Source organism: Leuresthes tenuis, unplaced genomic scaffold (genome assembly GCF_036924035.1).
Source record: "Leuresthes tenuis unplaced genomic scaffold, fLeuTen1.0.hap1 SCAF_4, whole genome shotgun sequence".
NCBI classification, from domain to species: domain Eukaryota; kingdom Metazoa; phylum Chordata; class Actinopteri; order Atheriniformes; family Atherinopsidae; genus Leuresthes; species Leuresthes tenuis.
Genome location: NW_027325358.1, coordinates 22,814,242 through 22,837,448, shown reverse-complemented (window position 1 = coordinate 22,837,448; position 23,207 = coordinate 22,814,242). Strand labels below are relative to the sequence as shown.

At 42.3% G+C, this 23,207-nt stretch overlaps 1 protein-coding gene across 3 annotated transcripts; it reads right to left on the bottom strand.

Annotated features, from left to right (window-relative positions):
* Positions 1-621: 621 nt before the first annotated feature.
* On the bottom strand, positions 622-23,014 carry pds5a (PDS5 cohesin associated factor A). 3 transcript variants are annotated; one of them, XM_072383255.1, is made up of 33 exons: positions 22,900-23,014; positions 21,827-21,979; positions 14,291-14,494; positions 14,066-14,152; positions 13,580-13,677; positions 12,586-12,712; positions 12,355-12,435; positions 12,026-12,166; positions 10,868-10,983; positions 10,500-10,594; positions 10,241-10,386; positions 9,922-10,073; positions 9,590-9,703; positions 9,328-9,409; positions 9,182-9,230; positions 8,839-8,978; positions 8,370-8,485; positions 7,751-7,856; positions 7,422-7,582; positions 7,197-7,320; positions 6,916-7,074; positions 6,653-6,721; positions 6,320-6,456; positions 6,024-6,147; positions 5,449-5,653; positions 4,303-4,417; positions 4,066-4,198; positions 3,674-3,793; positions 3,324-3,386; positions 2,900-3,048; positions 2,722-2,800; positions 2,366-2,637; positions 622-1,043 (listed from the first exon to the last, which is right to left on the bottom strand). In XM_072383255.1, exons 2-33 carry the CDS (start codon positions 21,938-21,940, stop codon positions 1,040-1,042), a joined length of 3,882 nt encoding a protein of 1,293 aa, XP_072239356.1. In that variant the 5' UTR covers positions 21,941-21,979; positions 22,900-23,014; the 3' UTR covers positions 622-1,039. The 3 variants fall into 3 exon arrangements, with proteins under 3 accessions (XP_072239356.1, XP_072239357.1, XP_072239358.1); XM_072383256.1 differs by lacking the exon at positions 22,900-23,014 and adding an exon at positions 22,676-22,803; XM_072383257.1 differs by lacking the exon at positions 22,900-23,014 and adding an exon at positions 22,200-22,382.
* Between the last annotated feature and the right edge of the window lie 193 nt (positions 23,015-23,207).

The window sequence follows — 23,207 nt, the reverse complement described above, 5'->3', positions numbered from 1 at the left end:
TTTTGGAAAAAAAATTAAATATGAGAATAGGTATACTTTTAACTACATCAAAAAATAACCTGTGAAGGTTTCCACTCACTCGATGCTTCAAAGCAGGACTGCACCCAACAGAAAAGTGACAAAGTACGAAAAAAATTTAATTGAAAAAGATGACAAAAGAAACCCTCAACATACTTACGTATAGTAATATATCATTTATGCATTACAAAGTGGAATACTAATGCTGTTTTAAAAGAAAAGGAAATAAAGCTCAGTTTGAGGAGCCCGCACCAACTGAATGGACGGGGCAGCAAACAGAGCGCGGAGCAGTATTCAGTTTGTCCAATTCGAACACTGGAAATGAACCAAAAGGCCGTAGGAAGCGCCGTGTGGCAGTTAAGAAGTTGCGATGCTGGAACCAAGCACCGAAATGTAACAAAGTTCATAAAAAAAAATCTGTCAAAAGCATCCATGTTCCCGTGTTTTCTTGAGATTAGCTGCGAACGATCGACTCTCTTTGAGATTTAAAAAAAAAAAGGCTGAAACGGGAAACTTTGCACATTCATATTTACAAACTATAACAGGTTGAAGCAGGAAATCAAAAGTACCGTGGGACAGACACAAGGAGGAAGAGGTCAGGAGTCAACAGGGTGGGATATATCCCAGGGAATTTAATAAGCAACAATCAGAACCAGATTAAAATGTATGTAAAATGTCCATCCTGTACTTTTTTTTCTTCTCTTTTCTTAAAAATGGCTCCACAAAAGAAGCAAAGAGCAACAAACACAAAGGAAAAAAAACAAAAAATATCTTGTTTCTTTGTAAGACCTACATACAGCGAGCTTCAATTCATGACTACAAGGTGTTTTAAACCCTCTAGGAAGTCAGTGTGTACGTGCGTGTGTTTGTTTATTCAGTGTTTGTTTTTAAGAAAGGTCCATATTGTCTCCAGGAAAGCTTTAATAGTCAGAGGAGCCTGTACGTAGGGGGCTGGGTAGGTAACGAGGAAAAGGCTGGCCCATTCTCTACAGTCATGATTTCATCTTCAACGCTCTCCTCTTTACCTGAAAAACAGCAAAAATTCAACATCAGCGTCGGCCCACGATCGTCGACACTCGCTTACATAATGCCGCTTCTGCGGTTCCCGCTCAGAACCACACACACGCTTTTCAAAGCAGACAAAAGGCTTCATTTCAGTTCACATTAAAAGCTTAAGCGGCAGGCTCCTGAACACTGACCTATGAGTTAGATGTAGTTGTGAAAAAAATACTTAGTTGTTCACACACTGCTCCTCATTTTTGGATTAGTTTTTGTGAAAGTATTAATGACACAACTTGTAGTGAGTTGTTGTTCATCTGAGGTTGCATTCACCTCTTTTTAAGACAATAAGGACCAGATGATTCTTTTATTACATCCTAAAAGTGAAACTTTTGAGTTGAGAGTGCTTTTTCACGAAAGGTAACCACAGATGCAAAAAAAAAAAAAAAAGGTTTTGTGAAAATGAGCATTACCAACTCTCAAAATGTGTAAGCACACTTATGAACATTTAGTTTTCAAAGTCAGAGTGGAGACTCTACACAACTGAAGCTGGAAAAAAAGCAGATAGACTTTAACCAAAGCCTTGGAAACCCTGCAAAATAAAAAATAAGATACGTCTGCCTCCACCAATATGCCATTATGAGGGTGTGGGTTCATCAAAATAAGTGGTGGATAGTACCGAAACCTCAAAAAGATGACATCATTGAGACTTTCACTGCCAAGTGGTTTATGTCAGTCAGTAATCTGATTCCACAGGCATTTAGCTGCGTTGATTATTCACGCAGCTGTGATAAAAAGTAAGCTTGGCTTTTTATTTCTTCAGCACCAAAAGCTGAGCTCATCAACCAGGACGAGATAGAGCACATGTTTAAGATCACAGATGAAACCTGGACTGTCTGGTGTGACTCTGCAGTTGCTCATGAGGTTTAGAATCAGCTTGCATTGATTAAACCAACTCTCTACCTGCCCACCTGACTTCTCTCCAAATAATCCCTCTCCCTGCCTGCCAGTAGAAAATTCTCCCCTTCCTGTAGACTCCGTTTCTCCTCGGCTATGTGAGGAAGTAAAAAATAAGACCAGGCTGCAAAGCTGGCCTGTCCCCGCTGAGGAGGCATCTGTCTCTCTCTGGGCTGGACTCCAGCTCTATCTCAGTGTCACCCTCAGTGCCCAGGAGGAGGGCAACTGTCCCCGTTTCCTTTCCAGGCTCACTTTTTCTCACTTCTTTTTTTATTTGCTCACAAATGGCAACCTGCTGACACAAGATTCTGAAACCCGATGCCCACATTGGGACTAAAAGGTTAAGTTACTAAGATGTGAACCTCCCAACTGGCTTATTTTCCACTCCTACCTTTGCAAGTCAATCTGTCTCTTTGTCCCTTCGTCATTCTGCTGCTGCTGCTGCTGTTTTGACATCTTAATGTTGATTGACTCTGCAGACTGGTTGGTGTCAGCTGCTCTCTTCCTGCCTCTGCCAGCTCCACCCCCCACAGCTGCTGCTGCCGTTCCCTCTTTTTCAGCCGCCGCAGGGGCCACTGCGGCTGTTTTCGGAGGGCGTCCGCGCCGCTTGACAGGCGACGCTTCTGTCCTGGTTTCAGGAGCTGCTTTCTGACTGGGCTCATCCTGAAAGACGTCGAGAAAAGCCGATTAAAAAGAGGCGCGCCTCAAGTGGAGAGGCGTGTCCCCCCCCCCCCCGTGTGAGCTCACCTTCTTCCCCTCGTCATTCTTGATGACAGGGTTCTCGTTGTTTTCCTGCGCCCGGCTCTCTGATGACTCGGTGGTTGCGCTGTCGTTACCGAAAACAAAAATAAAATTGACAGCACGGATGAAACATTGACTCTCCTCTGATCGTATAAAGGCTGAGCATTGTGTGCGGGTATTCCACCTGTTCTTGTTGATTGTTGAGCTCAGCGGAGAGGAGTTGCTGCTGGTATTACTGGTCGTGTCTGATGCTGTCGTGGTCTTAGGGAAGACCCTCCGCCCTGGTACTGTCAGAGGTTTGTTGACAGCTGCCAACACTGGAGCGGGCTTAGGCTGCGCAGTAAAAGTGAGGGAATTAATGTGTAATAAATACATTTAGTGCATTTAAGAGAAATGGATGATCAGGTTTCATACAGCATTCTATTATGTTTTATAACTCTCATGTCAACACAGCATTTATCTGAAATCCATTTTCCTGAATAAGAAGACATTTTTTAGCTTTTAACATACTCCAATTTCCAAACAAATGCAAAATTATGGCTGCCGTATCTTATATTCCATAATATGGATTATGATGCATTCACTGGTTATCGGCGCTGTGTCCTCACCTTCCCAGTGAGGAGCATTTGTCGCATCTCTGTCATCAGGTACTCTTTATCATTTTTGAAGTCCTGATTGAAGAAAATAACAAGAAAAAAAATATACGTGTTTAGCACCATCTGTAAATTCAAAAATATTAACCACACATTTCATGCTTTTGACCTTTAACGATGCATATTTTTCTGTTTCTGAACAAAATCATTTTGATGAAGAGTTTTTGTTATTTCAAAAGGACGTGTTCCGTCTTCAGCTGAGAAGAAAACAAGTACTTGTGTTTAAGATGTGACTCCACAGTGTGTTGTGTTGTGTGTGTGTGTGTGTGTGTGTGTGTGTGTGTGTGTGTGTGCATATATATTGCCTTGTCTTGTATGAGAAAGAACTTGGAGGGTAGGACAGGCTCTTTTGGACTGTCCAGGTGACACGCAGTGCTTTTGTTGGCGATCACAAACAGGGCAACGTCACACACGATATACAGTTTCTGTAACCAAAACAACAACAGATGAACTGTTACAATATATATATATACACATTTGTTTTTAATCAGTAAACCATTCCAACGAATATGAAATCACTACCATCTACACCACAGTCTGTCCCCATTGTGACAAATCCTTTAGATTTGGGTCAACTCCTCTGGAGGAGCTCTGGCTACAGACAAAAGTAAAACTCCAAACACCACACATGTGGTTCTGTTTAGAAACTACCACACCGATTCAGCCCAGTGTTTTTTTAACCGTTTCCGGTGTGTACCTCATTGGCCTTCGCATCATCGGGGCACTGAGCATCCTTGGTTTGTTTAATGTTCTCAACCATCTTCCTAAGAAAGGCGTGACTGTTGTTCTCATTCTTGGTCATCAGCACTTCTAACATGAACCACAGGCACCTAGAAATAAAAGTACACACACATACACAATACAATTTATGCCACTTGTCAGCATCACTGAGGTGTATTTTTTGAGCATTGGATACAAAAGCAAACACACTCACTCTTTGATGTCTTTCAGCTGTTCGTATTCGTGTGGTTTTGTGAAGTCTGGATCGTGGGCTAGCAGGTGGATCATATAGGGTACGACGTACTCAGGAAGGAGAGAGACGAGTTTTTCTGTGGACAGAGAAAATAAGGCATTTTAAAGTATGTGTCCAGACAGGGCTGATTAAAAATAAATAAATAAATAAAAAAAGAGGACGGAACAATGTGGTTGCTACAGTCGGTCAGGTGTAGATTCAGCACAGTTATGTTCCTAAAAACTGAGGTCAGCTGCCAGAATATACTGAATGCCCGGGTTTTTCACACAGTAAGAGGATCCATCAGGCTCAAACTGTGAAAAAGTGGTTCAAGGAGCACAAAATGTTGATTTCACACATGGATCGACCTCCACATAGTTCAGACCTCAACCCCACAGAGAATCTTTGGGATGCGCTTGGACATGTGTAGGGGAAAAATAAAACAAACAAAAAACACGCCACCATGGACAGACAGATGTTGTGATATTATCACATCGAAACAATGTGTGTGCTGTACTCCGAGCTAAAGGTGTCTGACAACATATCAGTCTGACTTTTCTAAAGCCAGGCAGCACTAGACATGAGTCTAGCGATGAAAAACGGCAATTTTTCTGGTTCCCTTGACATCTCCATGGCACTTTTGTTTATGTGGTTGTTTTGTCCTCCACTCGTCACTGAGGTTTAATCACACCTTTTCTCAGAATGACGTCTGAATTAATAAGAAAGGCTGTTTATCTTGTTAATCTGCGTGTAACCCTCGAGCTCTCCCAAATCTGTTTTCTGTGACTTCAAACACAGACCGAAACAGAAAATAGATTCACCAGTGATAAAAAATTAAATTAAAAAAAGATAACCTTTTTTAGCATACAGGTCACCAACTCAACATAGCTAAACTGTCAATTTCAAATCAACTGACTTCAGTTTTTTTGGGTTTCTTGTGCCAGTTTTAAAGTCATTCCAGAGCATAGACTGTATCCAGAACAACAGCTTGCTAGCAATAGTTGTAACTTCTGAGCTGAAGATCCTCTATTGTCTGAACTGTTGAACAGTGAGGATCTTTAAAATGGGAACAATAAAAGCTAGCAATGGAACTTTGACCATGAAAGAGTTTTGAAGCTGAAAACTGACCCTGAGCGAGGGGATTCTGTTTGATGTACTCCCTGCGGACGGAGATGTTTTTGAGCAGGCACTGTCGGGCGTGGGCGCGGCGCTCCTTCACCGGGTCCTTGGCGCACAGAGCGAAAACGGCCAGGTACTCCAGGGGCAGCATCAGTTTGACGAGAGCCAAGTGCAGCTTCTGTGCAAAGATCTGCCGGACCTGGTAGCACTCGTCCTGTGTGTGAAGGAGCGACCACAGTTAGTCAAGGATCAAAGAAGCAAATTCATGCCACTAAAATAATGAAAAGTGAACAGGAATTTCTCTTTTTCCGTACAATCTCTACAGTGTCATTTGTTCTCATTGTGTAAAATAGTTCAGCACGTTATTGGAACCGTCAGTAAGAAAAAAACACGAGTGGAACTAATAACATTAATTACAGCTCTAGCCCAGCATGCACAATGCTACACTAAAGCCACAAAGTCGAAGTTCATCCAACATTTCTGCTATAACCACTCGCTTTTCAGAGGGACATGTAATTCTACAAATAAATCTCATGAAACCTTCATAGATCTATGATAAAATATGACAGAACGGTGAGACTGACATTGATCACGAGGCCACAGAGCTGAAACTGCTCCGGTGTGATGATGTCGTGGTAACACGGCTCCTGCGCCAACTTCATAATGGCTCCACCTGCAGCCAGCCTCAAACGAGACATGTCTGATTTACTGTGAGAAGAAAGAAAGAACAAAAACAGGCAAAATCACAATAAATTAGTCAGTTCAAATAAAATTCCAACTGTCAAGTTGTTAGCTTACTATTATCCTTAAAGCTCCGTGTTTCTGAGTGAAAAATAACTCTGAGCTCTGGCTCAGCACAGAGACCATCTGTGTGACGCACCTGATCTTCTTCTGCTCTGTGAGGTCTCCCTCGCTGACCAGCATGGCTGACAGCAGGCGTAGCGTGGAGTTTGCAGACTTAGACTGGTTGTTCTTCATTCCTAGTAACCAGCGAACCAATAGCTTGATGGCCTGAACCTGGGGGGCAAAAATGGACAGCTTCTGTGCTCGATTCCTTCACAAAATCCATTTGTTTTCGTTCCCAACATATATTCAATGGAAATAAGAATCTCTGCCATATAAACATAGAATACTGCAACTAACATAAAAATAAGAAACGTACTCAGATTGTACGAGAGGCAACATAAATTTTGCCAATCAGTGTGCTTCCTACCTTTGCTAGAACCTCTGGTGAGACTTCCTCATCGGTGGTCCACAGCTTCCCGTTTTTGTTCCCCACAGACTGATGAAACAAATCACATGCAAGTCACATTTTTGCACTTTCCTTTGCATATACACTCTATTTCAACAATAACTCCACATGCACTTGTGACTTGGCTGCACAGGTACAAGTTTATTCAATGAGCCTTTAAAAATAAAAAACAGTGTCATTATATAATAAATATATATATCTATAGGTATATCTGCTCCACGCACCCTGTCATTCATGAGCAAGTCTTTCACAATGAAATTAGCCACTATGGATTTCATCGGGGAGGCAAACTGATCTGGAGCGAGCATGGATATATGTCCCAAGGACACAAGCGGAGTGATGAGCTGCTCGGGGACATCTGCGTTGAGACTACGCGACAGAGGCTGCAGATGACAGAAGAAACATCATGTGCATCCACGCAAAACCGTGTTCAAGTGCAAACTGATGCAAATTAAATCACAATCAAACTTTAATACAGTAACACAAAGAAGAAATGGTTTCTCACCTCAAAAATCTGTGCCAGCTGCACTTCCTTGTTGTTGAAGATGGCGTGAATACAGTGGACAGCCTGCTTGGCCTGATGAGGAGTGCCCCGCTTGGCTTTCTGATGCAGGATGGGAATCAGTGTCCTGAAGAACGCACAACGGGAAAGGATTAAAATGTGGCTTGTAAAATGCTGACTACATATGCATCAGAAAACCGGTGCTTCTGTCGGTCACCCATCACTTACGATCTTATCTGCTGTAGCTCTGTCTCAATCTTCTGCCCGGTGTTTCTGAAAATCTGGATGGCCGCCTCTGCCACTTTGTCGTCCTCCATCTTCAAACACTGGAGCAGAGACTCGTAGGTCTCGGCCGAGTGGAAGGCTGTGGGGTGTGTGAATGAAAGGACCTACAAACAGAGAGGAACTTATTCATTTTCTGGCATCAATTTGCTCGTTGAGCACCTCAATTATCCACCAGGTACAATCCAGTCTTAAAAAGACTTTTCAGTTCAGTGCGCTACAGATTCCACACATTAGCATTCCACACTATATGTCTTTTACTTGAAAGCCCATACCTTGAGCAGCTCCAGGCCCGAGCGGATAGCCGTGTCAGGGGTAACACCTTCCTCATCATCATCAGCTGTGCCTTCAATGGACTTGTTCAGCAGCTTTACCAGAGCACTAAAGCAGAACATAAAAGCTCAAATAATACCATCCTTTTGTGAAGCAAAAATGCCTCCTTTACATTTTCTGCCAGCCTGAAGCACCCATAGATATAGAAAAAAATCTTTTGGACAAAGTATCACACTGCATAACCCATTTAGTGTGTGTTCCAGTGGTGTTTTTCCACAAAGCAGAAAGGGTTAAACCTGAGCTAAGAGTGAGGCGTGCAGTTACACCTCATCACCACTAGGTGTCTCACTGAATGAGGTAAAGCCTGTTTATGGTACAGTGTTACACAATGACACAGACTGCACATGAAGCACTGACTGAGAAAGTAGAAAACACCCTGTTGCTCTGTCATATGACTGCTTCTGTTATCGTGCTCTGCCTTAAAACTCATTCTCGTCTTATGGGACATTATTTCAAAACCCATATGAATCCTTTCAATAAAATCAGAAACATCATCTGGTCAACTTTTTACGAGAATTCAAGTATAGACTTGAATACGTTTTTTTGGGGCATTTATCTGACCTTATAGCCTCAGAGTCGATGTGAACAGGGGCAATCCGTTCCAGCAGGAACTTCACCATCTCCAGGAAGGGGTTGGTTGGCTGTTTCGGGAATGTTAACTTTCGAGTGATCTCCCTCTGTGCAAAGTACAAACAGTACATAATTAACACAAACATTTACCCATTTTGTGCTTCTACGTCTGCATGCATATTTACACTTAGCCTTGTGTTATTTTATCTCGAACAAACATGTGCGACTCATTTGAAAGTTTTTTGTTTTTTTTCTATTCCACCCACACACACAATCTTTTCTCTGCTTTGGTCACCAGCTCAGGACTGCTAAAAGCCACCCAAATATTTCACTTTAAAAGAGTCTCGTCTGTAGCCAAAGTATCAAGAGTGGCATTAAGAGCTGTGTGTGAAGTTAAAGACAAAGAGGTGTGTGGACAAACAAATCTGAAACTAAGTACGGTGAGTTAGCGCCGCCTCACCACACAGATCTCAGCCTGTTTGCAGGAGCAGGTTGGACTGATGAGCATCTCCAGCTGGACTCTGAGCTTCTCGTCCTCACCGAGAACCTGATTGAATTTCTTCATGAAGTCTTGGGCTTTTCCAGCATCTGGTAGGTTCTCTGAAAACACAGCAGTGTCAGAAGAGGAACACGACACCGTGGACGATTGTTTGAAAAAGAGACTCAACTCTAACCACGACTCCATGACAATCAATTAAAAGAGTAGGAAGAAAACACTTTTACGCAGGATGAGCCTTAATAACAGTTGGAACACAAATTATGATATAATACAGAGTGTTTCTTTGTGTTTGTTTCCAACTTACTGGCAATACTCATAAGCTTCCCAAACATCGCCGTGTTATTGGGCTCGGACTACCAGGAGATAGAGAAAAACACATTGCAGATGTATTTAGACCCTTAATTCTGTACATGTTTAGAAGAAAAGCATAATTAGTGAGTCTCTACACACCACTGGCAGCTTGTGGAGATCAAGCAGCTCTTTAACAAGACCTCTGAGCATGTTCTGACACTTCCACATCTCATTCAGGGCCCTAAAATCAAAGATTAATTCAAGAAAAAACACAGCAGAAAATCAATATACTGCCTTTATAAAACACTTGTTGCCATATTACCGTGTTGTGCATGTTCAAGTTGTGGGTCGAAACAGAATCGGGAGTGTATCCCGCTCTGCTGACCCTTAAAATAAGGGTGAATGTTTCAGATTTACTAACTTGACGGCATTCGTGTCCAGGCAGGCGTAAAGGTAGTACAAACATTTCATCTTCTCCTCTGTGTCAAGATTGTGAGGGACCATGAACTGGGCAAAAATCTTCTCTACTAACAACCTGGAAGAAGAAAGTTTCCGTGAGTGACCAGAAGACCAACCTCACTAACGTTCTCATTCACCCGCTCACTGCTAACCCCTGGCAAAGTTCACTAACTTTAACAGGAACCCAATTAAAACTGCCCTCAGCCAATTCAACACTGAAAAACAACACCTGACATACCAGTCAAAAACTACATCAATGATCAGGACAGACATATGAACAGTCCCTGAACTCACTTGTCATCAATGCTGTTCTGATAGTAGATGTGCAGCAGCTTGTCTTTGATCCAGCTGATCTTCAGGGCCGACTCCTTTCCAGCCTCATGGTGCAGACAGTACTTCTTAAAGAGCTGAGCCAGGCCCATCATGGCCTCTTTACGCACACGCCACTGCAAAAGGAGGCAGAAGGAGAGGAAAACAGATTTGAGAGGAAGCTAATTTCCTTTCCTTGTTTTATAAGTAAGTAAATGAAAGCTTTATGAGAAATTGCAAGAAATCTTATGTTTACATGTCTTCAAGGTCTAAGACTATCAGAAGAAAATGATATACGTCTCACCCTCTTGTCCAGGGTCCTTTCCCGTACAAAGCCCAACAGCTGGTCGTTGACCAAGTTCAGGTCTTTCTTCCCAGCGTTGATGATGGTGACGATGACGTCATGACGGATGGCTTCCTCTGGGTCGTGGGAACGCACCTTCAAATATTCTGAATGCAAGGAGAGAAAGAGATTGACCACGTTTGTGTTGGAGCAGTGTGCGAAAGAACGGAGTCAGCTGGAGGACTGCGGCCTGCAACCCAGACCGACCGCAGATACACACCTGTCAGGTCTCTTGCCAGGTCCGGGTGGTTCATGAGGCAGTGGCTGGCAAACTTTACGCACTCTAGCCTGACTGGTACGTGGATGTCGTTGAACCTGGAAAAACATTGGTTACATGTGATGAAAACGCCATTAGAAAGGACGCGGAGGATAAATATTCATCTGCACAAGCACTTCCCCTGTAAGCAAAACTTTATCCTGTAAATATATTGGAATTACAATGAAACAATACTAGTAAATTTACCTGCCATTAGTAAATGAGCCAAAAGCTTCATTTGGACCATTGACAATGGGGAGATTTCACAAAAACTGCTCAGAATGGCTGGGCATAATACATTAGTTGCGCCTTACAGTGTTGAAGTGACTCACCGTCCTAAAAAGCACTGCCACAGTGGTCTGTTCTGCGAGGCCAGCTCAGAGTCTTTGGCCCCAAATAACTTCGCAAGCAACCGTACAACAGCTAGCCGCTCCTCACCGTCGTTGCTCTGCAAACAGAAGCAGACACGTTAACATGTTTACATTTTTTTCCCCCCACATTCTCTTCATCTCATTTCCACATGATGCACATCCAAAAAGGTCTGACCAATTCTCAGTCTTGTGGAAAGTGCACATGGAGTTTGACAGCAATGCACCACACCTCGACCCCCAGTCCAGAAAAGGGCAGAGCGTGCAAGATGCGTTTGTCTGTTGGTTGGGTTAATGTGGGCATCGTCACTGATCTCGACACCAGAATGACTTAAATGCTTCTCGCTATCCAGGTGCCGACACTGCTTTACCATCTAATGACAGGAGGCCATGGAGCACGTCTGTGACCATAAAAGGACACAGGAGGGTGCAGCAGTCTTGAGTACATGATGTGGGATTCTCTCCCTGTAAAGCAAATGATTGTAAAACAAACAAACCAACAAAAAAATCCCACATTCAGGGAGTTGTGTCGAGTCTTGATCGCTTCCCTGTGAGAAAAGTTAGGCAGCGACTTCACTTCAGTGGTTGAGGTGATGCTAGTAATTCTAGTCTCTCGCGCGCCAGCAGAGCTCAACTTTAGACTTTTTTTCTCGTTGGAGCTAAAGAGGATTAAAACTTCATGATAATCCCCCCTCCCTCGATGGGTCCGATTACACACAAGTCAGCATCAACTTTAAGTGCGCGAGGACCAGCAGGAAGGTTTGAGCTCAGCTTCAGCTTCTGTCCTGGAAACCGTTTGTTCATATCTTCATTGTAATTGAGCAATTGTGTGAAAGCGCACTGTTCAAAAGGGCCTGTGAAGGCTTCACGACCGCAGTGTTTTTGAACCCTCCAGTGTTACTACCGGGCAAAACTAAATAAATCCTCTGCTTGGTGTGATGTTGACCATAGAACAGATTTACCGAAAATTCAACCCATATTTGAAAAAAAACATCTATCAAACATCAATATTACCCTGGAGGAAAAAAAACAATATAAAAAGGACTCAACTTTTCAGAGAAAGGCTGATGTTTGGTTATGTCTGAAGTGTGTATTATTGTTGTTATTGTGTGTTGCTTTAACCTTAAGTTTGAACTCCAGCTGCGGCATGACAGAGGTAAGCAGCAAGGGGTCGATGGCAAACAGTTCCTGGATGAGGTCAAAGACGTGCTCTGAAAGGTCACTGACTGAGGACTTTCCCATTACTAAAACCTGATTGAAGAACTGTAGAAAGAAGAAAAAAAACAGGTAAACGATGACTTTAAGAGTTACTGATGAAGATAAGCGATACATCAACTTCTACTGATGGAAAGGCAGGAAGTGGGAGGGGAAAAAAAAAGCCAAAAAGAAGAAACTCAGTGAGAGAGAACAACCAGCATGTGGAGAACTAAAACATAGAAGAAGGTCCTCACGTTTGCAATGCACGTCTCAATGGTCTGGACGGTCCTCTTCAGCAGAGTCTTTGCAAGATCGTACGCTTGCTTGTTCAGATTCTGTTCCAAAGAAAGTTAAACACCAATCAGTCAGCTCATGTGCAGAAATTTAAAAATAAAAAAACCCTGAGAGGAGGACCGGATCTCAGAGCTTCTGGTCAGCACGATGGCAGCAATGTTGTTCTAATAAGAAGATTTTTAGAGTCTTACTTTGTGTGCAGGAATGAGGTTAATTAGGATTGTGTCCAGCAGCTCTTGTGTGACTCCGTCTCCCTCCATGATGATAGAACTCATCAGGTCCATCATGTGCATTTGAACCTTCTGGTTATGGCTGTTACTGAGGACAAAGGAAGACAGAGACTCTGACATGGTATCATCAAGTGTTGTTACAACAGCAAAGAAATATATATAATCACCAATAACATATGAAAGTGACGCAGTTTTATAACCTCACTGACTACAGTGTTAGAATGAACCACACATGCATATTCAAATGCTTTAATGGCCGGGACTCTGCGGGTTTACAGTTCAGAGAAACATCCAGGATGGAAGAGATTCAACTACCGTATTGTCTGCACCATAAGGTGCACCTAAAAGCCTTACATTTTAACAAAAATCGGCCGTGCGCCATATAATCCGATGCACCGGATTCCAAAATCTGTCACGTATACCGTTCATTCATCAGGGTATTAAGCCCCCTCCGCATCACTCAGCGCTCTCCCTTGGCGCCGCTCACCTCCACGTTCACTTCGCTCTCATACATTGGAAATTAATGGCAACAGGCCACTTCCGTCGCTCGCTTTGCGTTCGGTGTGAATCCAGGGTTAGGCGGATCCCAGCCATTCACTCTGAATGAGGCGAAGATTGTATGGAGCTCGTACTTAGCGATTGAATCGTGTCATCATTAATGCTTTTGCCCGTGTCCCAGTGAGTGCCTGTTCTTCAGTCTCAAATGGGTGATGCAGTTAATAAGTTTATAAGTGTAAAAACCACCAATGATGTTGTCCTTGACCGTCGGACCATTTCCCGCTGACACAGGGACGTAATACTGCACTTCATGTGCTGGCAGCCATAAACCAATCAGAGAACATTAGGTGATACGTACGCCTTATAATCAGATGCGCCTTATGTCTGGGTTAAGTACAGAAATGGACCCCATAACTGAGGGTGTGCTTTATAATCAGGTGAGCAACAAAGGCCTTACTTGATGACAGAGAAGAGTGTTTTGAAGAGTTGGATGAAGATTTCGTTGCAGTCCTCCAGTTCAAAGCAGATATTGTACGACTTCACCCAAGCGAGGTTCTTAGGAAAACACACAAGAAATCCTCACGTTTAACAATCAGTTCAATCGTGACATCGCACTCCATAAAGCACATTTTTATGATAGTTACACCGATCTGCTTTCTTTAATAAACTGCGTTAAAAAGTAACACGAAACTGCTCCTGACTTGGTAAGCTTGTTCTTTTTTTTTTTCCCTCTGCGTCTGTATAAAAGTCAGAAATATCTTAGATATTTACTTTACATGAAATATTAAAAAGAATGCAGCAGTCACTACCGTTTAGGAAGCTGGAACCTGAGAATATGAAGACATTTTTCAAACGATATTGCTTAGAAAAGTAACTAATTGATTTGTTATCCAACTGCTTGATCTCTAAACACGATGAGCTCTTCCTTAGGTAAAGCCCTCACCTCCAGAAGGTAGAAGTATCGGTTGAACTGAGGGCTCTTGGTGTCTTCTAGTCCCTTTAACTGTCTGGTGATGAACAAGAAGATATCCTGGAGGGGGGAAAAAAAAAAAGTCATTTTCAGTATGTGATTGCAGATAGCAGAAAAGAAATGGGATGGTTGCTGTTAAAACTACTTCTGAACACAATCCCCTTTAGGATAGAGCAAAGTCAAGGGTCACGTCCTCACCTTGAGTTTGTCATGGGAAGTGTAAGGGGCCTCAGGAGCGTAGATCCTGAAGATGTCGGCTAGACAGCAGGCCACCAGTAGCCGTACGTCTTTATTGGGGTTCCTAAGGAAGAATTCTGAGGCAAGGTGGAGTGCCAGGCCGAGATACTGCTGCTTCTCCTCTTCAGAGTCCTGATCCATGTCCATGTAGGTCTTCACCACCATCTGTTAAATACAGCGACAACGGTGGTTACGTCTGTCGGTTTCTCTCCTCGTCACAAGTGCACTGCATTCTAATGAGCTGGGTTCCCTTCAAAGTCGTTCTCGTCGGCGCAGTTTTGCGTTTCCGTTATCAGACAGTTTGAAAAAGGGACTCAAATGTCGCCACCTTCAAACCAAGAGTTTCTAACAAAAATTAAAGCGCACATCAGAGACGGTAACCATGCCGACGTAAAACGGACAGCAGCGAAGGTTTGTCCAAAAGTCGCAAGATTTGTCACCGTGCGTTTGTTTAGAAAAATCAAGATAAAAAACTAGAATAGCTGTAAAACGGTGAGCAACAACAACAAAGAAACTATCTCAGTACAGTTTACCCCCACAAGGTTGAGCTTAACATGCACCGAGTTGGGACTTTACAATTATAATTCTTGACGAAACGGGTATTTATTTTTGACGGTAATGTGACGAGAACGGTTCACTTGGGACTCGCAGTCGGTCACATCTGTTAGTCGGTGTCGTATAGTTTATAAATTCCAATAAGAAGCTACACAAAAAGGACTTTTACCAATAACAACTAAAACAAATTTGATAAGTCCAGATTGTCTTTCCCAATCAGAGAACAAACAACTAGCACCGGAAGTTACAACAACAGAAACTGTTCACCTTTTTCTGAACTTTTTTTTATGATCATTTGCTTTTCAGCTAAAAACAAGCACAGATGAGTCTTATCAAATGCATCAGTTTTGGTGGATATGCACTAGAAGATGGTGCTTTAAGCTGCCACTTCCTCTGTGTGTGTGTGTGTGTGTGTGTGTGTGAGAGAGAGAGAGCGAGCTGAAGTGTAGCTGTAAAGCTTTTCCAACAGTCAGGCAGCCAGCATGGGTGGGGGATGGGGCCAACAGCTCATCTCACTCCTACACACAATCATGCACACACACACACACACACTCACCCCAGCTCTTAGCTGAGGAAAGCTCTCAATACAGAGACTAGTGTGTGGGCCTCTTGAGCTGAGTGCCTGAGCATCTCTGTAACCTACATTTACTGTTGGGTTTGTGGCCCAAATTACAATTTCAGTTAGAAAATATAAGTGACACATTTAGTTTTTTTTTCCTTTTTAAAAAGCCACCGCTGCAGTCTGACAGCACAAATCAGCAAAAATGCTTTAATAAAATGAACCCACAGCTGATAAGAACTAGATGATTATTTACTGTGTCGTCGTTAAGGGTGAGGGGACAAAAAAAAAAAGGTAAGAACAATAAAATATTAGATGCAGATGCGAAATATTCCAAATCGAATGACGAGTGTAAGAAAAACAAATACTATTCTTTTTTTAATGAAGAATGTTGAAACAACAAAAAAAAAAAAAAAAAAAAAAAAAAAAAAAGAAAAAAGGAGGAACTTGAAAAAATGGCACCGGACCGCAGTCATGGCAGCGCACGTGGTGGCTCAGCCTGAAACTTTTGGCGTTGAGAGTTAAACGCGTGGAAGTGCTTCAGCTTCTGCAAAGTTGAACTGAAATATTTTGGAAACACAACAAACACGATAAAGCACGCCACACAGTTCCAGCTGTGAAAGGATGAAAGACAACTGATTTTTAGTTGCTGTGAGGAACCAGAGGAACAGCGATGCTTCAAAGCGTCATTCAAACAAACAAACACCGGGGACTTTTAGAGCCGAGATACACCGTCCCATCCCAAATGGTAAATGGTAAATGGACTTGTACTTGTATAGCGCTTTTCTAGTCTAGCTGACCACTCAAAGCGCTTCACTACATGCCGCATTCACCCCACTCACACACATTCATACAGCACGTCTTAGGATAGAACTACGTGCTTTCTAAGCATTCACACACATTCATACCCCCAATGATACACTGGGGGAGCAACGTGGGGTTCAGTGTCTTGCCCAAGGACGCTTCGACATGTATCCTGGGGAAGCCAGAGTCGAACCACCGACCTTCCGATTGGTGGGCGACTGCTCTTCCTCCTGAGCTACAGGAGAAAGATCCCCACACTCACAGAATCATTTAAGGAAGCAGGCGGCACAGCTCCAACGTGTGCGTGCCATTTTGCTTTAGAATGTCGTGTCACCAAAACTGTGTGCACTTTATCACAGATTTGCAGATAGCTTCTCATGTGATCCAACAAGAGCGATCAATGAGCGACGACATTGCTCAATGCACATAAAAGCAGTAGGACGTGTCAATGTACTAAAAGCATGCTGCTACAGACACATTTTTCTTCTTAACCTTCCAGGCCACTTCTCCTCTTTGTCTTATTAACAAAAGAAACTTGAAAGCAAGTGTTAGAAATACTTTGCAAGAGGTGGCCAGAAGTCACGCAGTGAGTAAAAAAACCAACAGAAACATAAATAAATCTAAATAAATAAATAAATAAAATGCAGCACTCTGAAGCATAACTGAATCCCTGCCCTCGTCTCGATATGACAAACCTTGGAAATAAAAGAAGATGTACCTTCTTCCACACAACTACAAATCCTTATCGCTTAACTTCACGATTGTGCTCAAGGATTCGTTAATTCATGCAAACGGACCCGAGATCTGTTCAGACAGAGGAGACATTAACATCTCGTGTTTCACAGTTGATTTCTCCCAGTCCCATTTAAGCCCTTTCAGACACATGTAACACTAATAGCTTAATCACTCATTCAGATAGGAGTCGCTTTGCATTAATGTTGCTCCTGGCTTCATTCAGACATGACGGAAAGAGCCATGAGGGAACGCACGACAACTGTCAATGGCAAAAGACTGGATAACACAGACTGCTTCGTCTTCACAGAACGGCAGTTTTAACTGCCATAGCTGTATTCATTAGCCAGTGCGGTTACATGCGGGCAATCGGATCGGATTAATGGCTAAATTACAAGCTTAATTCGACAATAAATCGAATCGGATCGGGTTACTTGCGATCGAATTAAGACCCTGGGATAACTCGATCCGACTGCCCACTTAACGTGCCTGGAGAGAGTGGATCGAGCGTTCTGGTCGTGACTTTTTCCCGCGATCGTCACCCAGAAGTCGAAGGAGATGATATTACTGTTGTTGCCACTGCAGTCAGAAAGAAACAAACAATGCGATGGAGAATGCGCCGCTGTGCATCGTGTTTGTGCCATAACCAGCTCATCTCAAATGTAGAGGGACGTAGTTTCATCATGCTCTTCGTTGCCATCTTTCTCGAATGCCTTAGTTTTGTTGTTGTTGGTGGTGAAGACTTGAAGTGGCTCTATTAGCGATAGTTGAAATGGGTTCAGCGCCTCTTATCTACTGTGGTATTGCATGCTTTGTGCCAGTGATTCGATTCATTCACCACCATGTAACAAATGATAATTACCCTTACTCAGATAAGGAGCATAACCCAAATATAGCTATAATCGAGTTAATCTCATCATGTAAACCCACTGAGTGTCCCCAATGCAAAGTGGATGGGATAAAACTAAAAACATCACTTTTTAAATATTTTTTATTTTTTACAAACTCAAGGACACCGTCGACACACATCATGGCTGTTTGTCAGCAGAGAGCCGCACAAAATTCTTTAACGTCCTTCTAGTTTTTTGTGTTTTCACGGCAACTAATATTTGTGCCACAAAACCTCACATCAAGCTCACAAACAGACCTTTGTGTTAGTCAGAAAAGCAGCAGAAGAGAGCAGTTGGACATAATGATATCTGGCCAAATGGGAAGCAAAGGCTTCAGTTCAAAAGCTTCTAAATGCAGTTTAGTCTCATTTGGCCCAGAAGATGAAAAAGAAATTCAACTTTGTGCTGCGCCTAAAACTAAGTTAAATGGACATTTATCAAGACTGAAGAACTAATTTCTTGCTGGTCAATGTGTGCAATAAAAATGAACTAAAGTGGTCAAAGACCCAGGTCACAGACAAAGGCTTCAATTTTAGGTATATTGATAAAAAACTAACGTTAAAAAAAAATAGCTACACATCAACTTTCAGCACAAGATGCTTCAACTACATAGAGGCATCTGAATTTCTGATGACTGAGTAGATATGACAGACTGAAAGCCTCCCTTCATGTTCTCCTGTGCTGTGTGTTGATAAGGCATCAGCCTGATACTTGCAGATAGCTGGCTGGGTAGCATTAGCTTAGTAGTAACCCTTCCGCGTTTTTGTCCCCCTCAGTCGCCTTCTCTGTTCCATGTTACGAAACAATTGCAAAACTGCCCGATTCACCTGCCCCTCGTAAGCCTCATCTATCCCATAAACTTCAGGGGTCCATATAATTTATGGCACTTGGCAGGTAATACAGCCAGACATCCTGTTAAGTTACTTTCAAAGCTAAAACAACCTTTACTGGATATTGTAAAAAGAATCAACCAGAGACCATAACTGGCGTTTTTACTGATCAATATTTCATGTTACAAATTCTCTTTTTAGACGGATTTCACTGGCACCAGAAAGAGCTTTGACAAATCACCTAGTGCACTTTAATCTGAGCTCTGTTTGATCGGGAAAGGATCGTGCAATCCGGTTCCCTTTTGGAAATTATTCCAAGAGTGAAAGGTCAGAACATACAGCTGGATGTAAGAAAGCAAAACGTTTGCATATGCTGTCAGTTGCGGTTCTTAGATTGCAAACAGTGCATCCTCTGCAGTGTTTAAAGTAAAACAACACACAACAAGAGCACCGCACCACAGTGATTCAGTAACAACAACGCACAGGTCATGACTTCATTCATAATGCACAGAGAAATATCAATGAGTACACATTAATGCCACATGGTGTGGAACCAATATGGTGTGCTGATCCAAAATAATCTACTAACTGCTAAATGATTACAGAGGCTACATAACATGCCATTAATGTAACACACACACATCAAAATTATCCATTTTCCACATCAGAAAATGATCCAACTTGGACGTTCCCCATGATGCCCTTCAGCACACTCTTGGCCAAGGCCATGGCTGTTTACGCTAAGCTTTCTGTGTTATATTGTAAACAGTGCCAGCCATGCTAGCATCAGTGCAGTCAAAAATCGAATGTGACAGAAGAGCTACAGGATCCCTGCAAACCCAGTTGTCAATTTGGACACTAATAAATCTTTTTCATTCATAAGAAGAATAAATGTAAGCAGTCAAATCAGCGCTTATTCTCTTTTTTAATTAAGTCTAAATTAAAAAGCTAACTCTTATAAATATAACAATCTGCACAGTGTCTGCGTGACCCAACTCAGAACAGTGCATGCCGTCTGTTACATATGAGTCAGTTGCCTCTGAAGTCCAAGGATCTCATACAAGGACGATCTGACTGGCTTTACACATTCAGTCCTTTATCTGGACCTTCACTTAGCTGCAGAGTGCAAGTAGAACGGTCTCTGTCGGGAATAGATTGCTCATACTTTGGCTACAAGAACTTTAATAACTGGCCATGACAAAATATGTCTATAGATCCCCATCCATAAAAGCTTCCACAGATCTGGTGATTCTCTTCCCTCTCTCAGAGTTGGAGCAGAGTTTCACGGTGCCTTGTGTATTCTTGACTAAATAGTTTGGCTGGTTGTGTTCTTCGAGGCTGGCTTTGTTCGTTGAGTTGATAGACGTTTCGTCAGGGCAAAAAACAGCGTATGTGGTTTTAGTGGTATTAGTTGTGTAAATAAAATAATTCATTTTTACGAGGCGGATTTTACACACCGCGTTTATTTCACCTAGTTTCTGCTTTCCAGTTCGACCAAAGAGAGCCAAGTGGTTATCAAATGTTTGATAACCACTTGCTGCTCAGCTTCATCTTCAATCCAACACATCACAGTAGTGTTAGCACAACCCTGGAGCTACTTGTTTGTTCTTCTTATGCTGATGCTGCTTCTTTCGTGTTTTACAGACATTGAAAATAAGACACCATTACATTACTGTATCGCTGAGGCCATTATATCACCATCTGTCGACATTTCACCACATTAATTTGAGGGCAACAAATTCTCGCTTGATGCAGAATCGCTCACCTCTGCATCAAGATGCACGTTAGCATCTAGGAATTTGCACACCTCTAACTTTAAGTATCATAGAGGCAAAGACAACACCAGGGTAAGCTGGAAAGAGGTTTAACACTAGTGTTGAGGCTGGTATAACTGATATCCTTGCAATAATCAGCGAGTAACAATTCTGAAAAACAGACTGAACTCGTGACACAAATGAGAAGTCACACATCACGTCATTTACGAGTAAAACGTTAACTGGAATTGCATTTGAAAAATGTGTCCATTTTTCATTCTGTCATCAATATTAGATGCAAAGGAATAACAAACCAAAACTAAACACAATCCCCCAGCCACAACTTTTAAATGCCATTAGCAAAGAAACCCAATAAACCAACTGCAAACTTTCTGACCAGCATTAAATGATAGACAGACACATTATGTCTATGGTCAACAAAATGGAGAATTTAGCAATCATTTATGGCTCAGGGTCTGTTGGACCATAGCAGAGCCATAGGAGTTGGACTGATGATTCACCAGGTGGCTGCACTTTAACTCCAAATTTAACGACATTACCACCATAACTGACGACAAGACAAATTCCAGCTTAAGTGTAAAGACATCTACCCCATAGCAGTTAAAACAACCAAAAAAAAAAAAAAAAAAAAAACCTGTTGGGGCAGGTAAAAAGAAAACGAAGGCAATTCAGTTAAGTATATTGTAGCAGTAAATAACACATGTTCCCAATGTAAATGCAGCAACACAACAAGTGCAGAAAAAAAAATTCGATACTATGTCATCAAACTGTTGTTCAACGGAGAGTATTTCACTGTTAAGCATCATTCAAAACTTTACAACTTGGCAAACATCCCAAATTTAATATCAAATGTTTAGCGAGTGTTGGACCAGGCAAGCTACTGCATGACACCTCAAGTTTCACTTATACCGCCTTACAAGTTTCACCCACTAAGTCAGCAGAACCAGCTTATTATCAGTTTCATTGGTGCAGCTGCCTTCCTAAATCTTCCCTAAACCTGTTTTGTTCCCTACCAGTAAAAAATTACTTTGATCTGTAATGTAAGGATGAAGAACTTGAAAACCTAGTGCCCAATTAACAATATTTATTTTGTATTGTGGAAGTCACAGCTTGAACTTGACATTGCAATAATACTCTATATTCAACAAAGGTTGAATATTGGTCACTGACTAAATACACAGAATTGGAAAACAGCCAGCCAAAAGAGTGCCACTGATAACTTGATGTGCAGGTTTACAAAGTTTGGAGGGTTAGGTGTGGTGCCAGAGACTGGATACTTTAAAATAAGAAATAACTGCTTTTTGTTGTTGTTATTTATTTGAGGTGGTGGACAAAAAACGTGATGGTCGTACCTTCAGTCGTTTGACCACCTCATCATTGGTGATTTTGTCAGTAATCTCTTTGACTCCGGGAGGGTAAATGATCTTTCCATCCCCCGCCGGTTTCTGCTGTTGCGGGAACTCCATGCTAGTTGATGTATAGTCCACACGGTCTTCTACTGGCCTCTATGGGTCAGAAAACAAAAGTTCAACACAACCATGCTACCGCACTTACCAAAACCTGTCTTTAAGCGTCATTCCCCAGTGTCAAACATCACTTTTGCTCGACGAAATTATTAAAATGATTCTCGTACACTAAACGACATTTTAGTCCAGTGCACTTCTCACTGAGAAAGCCATCACTGAACCAGCACCGTGCATCTTATTAGCTTGCATGCTAAATTACCTCAGCTAAACATCAGTTGTGCATTTTCCGAAAATTCTTCACAAAACAACGACTGGATACAGAAACGAGTTTAACTACCACCGCGATAACATTATGCCCACTTGAACATCAATGTTGTTGGAAAAACACTTTACGACCAACACGAGGGCAGCCGGTGTATATCTACTGTCATACAGGTTATCAAATTAGCTAGCTTGCTAGCTGTATTGGAAACAACATTGGTTAGCATTTTGCGGGAAGGAAGTAGTGTTAGCAGAAAGTGGCTAATACATGTTAGCCGCGCTACATGGTTAGCCCACTTTGCTAGCCTAGGCCGCAAACTGTCCAGGTACCCATCACATCTCCGTCTATAGACAATCACAGAGGAAGTGAAGTATCCTATCATCTTTGCTTAAAATAGCCATTCTCGTGGTCAGTTCCTGTGATTTCCAACTGATGCAACTACTTTAAGAAGTTGAAAAAATAAGCTAATTTACTTGTTACGGTCTTTTTTCCAACTTCCAAGCATCTCTCCGTACTGCCGCTAGTTTACAGGCGAGGCAGAGCTGCTATCGTCGCCCTGAGCCCTCCTCTCTCACCAACAACTTGCCCCACGGATGATTTTGAACACACCAACAAATGCAAAATGAATATATTTCCAAGTAAACCGCTACGACCTAAAAGCCAGGATATTTGCCAAGCGCGTCCTCACTAGTATTACCTCTCAAATGGGCCGTTTTAATTCATTAGTCTGACTCAGGTTGAGCTTAGTTTTCGGCACAAAGCTCTGTGTCCGTTCAGTCAATGCTGTCTGTGTGAAAGCTGGGTGCAGAGCGCCCCCCTCGGTCTGACAGGAGCACACAGCTCCAAATTCATGGCGGGAGTTGGAAACAAACAGCACCCTACTGACTTCACTTTCTTCACTGTCAGCCCCATGAGGGTCTGACGATAGGTTATATGGCTTTCTTCAAAGTATAATTCCAAAAGACAGCTTTTTCGTGAGTTTAATCTACTCAATGCGTTTGTCCA